This window comes from Silene latifolia, chromosome Y, assembly GCF_048544455.1.
Source record: "Silene latifolia isolate original U9 population chromosome Y, ASM4854445v1, whole genome shotgun sequence".
Lineage (NCBI taxonomy): Eukaryota > Viridiplantae > Streptophyta > Magnoliopsida > Caryophyllales > Caryophyllaceae > Silene > Silene latifolia.
The window spans coordinates 134992672-134995477 of NC_133538.1; the positions used below are offsets into that span (position 1 = coordinate 134992672).

General features: G+C 38.9%; 1 protein-coding gene across 1 annotated transcript; it reads right to left on the reverse strand.

Moving 5' to 3' along the window:
• Positions 1–1288: 1288 nt before the first annotated feature.
• LOC141628981 (uncharacterized) lies at positions 1289–1642 on the reverse strand. Its single transcript, XM_074442061.1, has one exon. The coding sequence runs from the start codon at positions 1640–1642 to the stop codon at positions 1289–1291; it is 354 nt and encodes a 117-aa protein (XP_074298162.1).
• Positions 1643–2806: the final 1164 nt, after the last annotated feature.

The following is a 2806-nucleotide window of genomic DNA, read 5'->3' on the forward strand; positions in this document are numbered from 1 at the left end:
GGCTCTCCCACATCCCCGTGCCTGGCCGACCAAATAATCTCAAAAGCAATGCCAATTCTCTTTCACAATACCAACCACCAATAGAGAACCAACCAACAATAATAATAATAATATGATTATAAGATGCTCAAGACAACATTTATAACAATATGCTCAAGATGATAAATTTATCATGTGACAATGCAACCAACAACTTATCTCATGCCAACAATACATTAACAATCCATCTTATAAATAATTCACCAATTACCAATTAGTCATAGTTGAGTAGTTAACCTACCTTTAGCAATTCTTCACAAATCAACAAGTAAATTAAAAAGCTTCCTCCACAAATCCACCACCTAATCAATCAATTAAATTACATATGATTATAAACTAATCTTATTAATGAATTTAAGATGTAAACTACCCAAAATAATCCCGCAAAAACAGTCACAACGCATCCCCATAACACGGTTAACCCGACGGTGGTCAAACCCATCGGTCAACGCCTCCCCATGGCCACGGTCAGTCAACGGTCAATGGCACGGGTTAAGGTCAAACGTAAATAATTGATGTGAGGCGATAAAATAACTTACAACAATTAATTTACGCGAGATGAAAAGTCCGTCTTAAGGTTGTCTCACAAAAGCTCTTCCTCATTGAGTTTTTGAAATGGAATAATTATGATGGCGAGGCATAGGTTATGTATTTATATAAATTGGTAGGTGAAGGTGGAAGGTTCTAGGAAGTTGCCTTTATTAATAAACTAATGAAAATATCTTAGTAACATAGATAACACCAAAACCACATATCACCTCCCCCTTTACTCGGTCCAAGTCGTGACCATACACGGTCCAACATGGTCCACTCATTGACCTTGACCCGGTTCATATTTTTGTTTTCTTTTTCTTTTTACGACAACAACTATTATTTATTCACATCTTATAAATTATAAATTATAAATTATTAATTAAAATGCGGAGTATTACAGTCTTCCCTCCTTAAAAAGAACTTCGTCCCCAAGTTCACCACACTTCACTACCCAAACTGAACAATTAAATGGTAACCGACACACACTTTAGTTAAATTACTATCATTTATGACCAAAATTAAACGCGGTGTTATATTCTACCCTCGTAAAAGAAAAGGTTACGTCCTCGTAACCAACATACCTTACACAAATAAATGAGGATACATCTCTTTCATCTCTGCTTCAGCTTCCCAAGTAGCTTCCTTTACATTATGATTAGACCAAAAAACTTTCACCAATCCAATCTCACTATTTCTAGTCTTTCTCACCTTTCTGTCACAAAATCTCCTTAGCCACCTCCACATAAGATAAATTCTCATCCATCTCAACCGTCTCAGCTGCTAACACATGAGTGGGATCACTCACATATTTTCTCAGCTGTGAAACATGAAAAATATTATGAACTCTCGCCAAGGCTGGTGGTAGTGCAAGACGATATGCCACTTCACCAATTCTATCTAAAATCTCATAAGACCCAATGTACTTCTGACTCAGCTTCCCTCTCTTGACAAACCGCATCACTCCCTTCATTGGTGACACTTTCAACAATACTTTGTCCCCCACAGCAAACTCAATCTCACTTCTCTTCAAATCTGCATAACTCTTCTTTCGATCTTGTGCAGCTCTCATCTTCTGTCTAATTACATGTACCTGCTTAACCATCTGCTGGATCAAATCCGGCCCCAGTGTCACGGCATCAGTGACATCGTCCCAACAAACTGGACTCCTATACTTCCTTCCATACAAAGCTTCAAAAGGTTCCATACCAATGCTAGCATGATAACTGTTATTATAAGAAAACTCTATCAGGTCTAACCATGTCTTCCCATGAACCTCCAAACTCCAAGACACAAGCTCTCAACATATCCTCTAAGGTCTGAATAGTTCTCTCAGTCTGTCTGTCTGTAGCTGCATGAAACGCAGTGCTCATATTCAAAGTTTTACCCATACACTTTTGCAACTCTTCCCAGAACTTAAAAATGAACCTTGAGTCACGATCAGAAATAATATGTTTTGGAATCCCATGCAACTTCACAATATTTCTCACATAAGCCTTAGCCAACTCAGCCTTACTCCAAGTATCTTCATAGAAATAAAGTGTGCCGTCTTTGTCAGACGATCTACTATCACCCAAATCATATTATTGCCTTTCTGAGTACGAGGCAAACCAACAATAAAATCCATAGAAATGCTCTCCCACATCCACTCAGGCACATCTAAGGATTGTACCTTACCCCGTGGTCTCTTATGCTCACCTTTCACCCTCTGACAAGTTAACCATCTAAAAATAAATTCAGCAACCTCCCTCTTCATCCCAGGCCACCAGAACATTTTCTTCAAATCTTTATATAATTTCTTCTCCAGGATGTACAGAATACGGCGTAGAATGTGCCTCAGTCAAAATCTTCCTTTTCAATTCCTCATCATCAGGTACACACCATCTCCCATTGAACTAAAACCACCATCTACCCTTACGGCATGACGTCACGCCGTCCACCACGGCCGTGCGCCACTTCTCTACTCTCGGGTCCCCTTTCTGTTTTTCTCTAATCTCACCATACAACTCTAGTTCAACAGTCAAATCCCCAACTGAATCTCCTTTTCTTATCACACAAATTCCCATTTTCTCCAACTCATCTTGCAACTTTACTCGTGACATAGCTAAACACAAAGCGTGAATAGACTTCCTACTTAAAGCATCTGCCACTACATTAGCCTTCCCTTTATGGTAAACTATCTCCATATCATCTCCAATCAACTCTATCCATCTCCTCTGCATCATATTAAGCTCTT

Bases quoted from the DNA above. Each gene is read 5' to 3' on its own strand.
- LOC141628981 (XM_074442061.1), bottom strand. From the start codon at position 1,642: ATGAGAGCTGCACAAGATCGAAAGAAGAGTTATGCAGATTTGAAGAGA.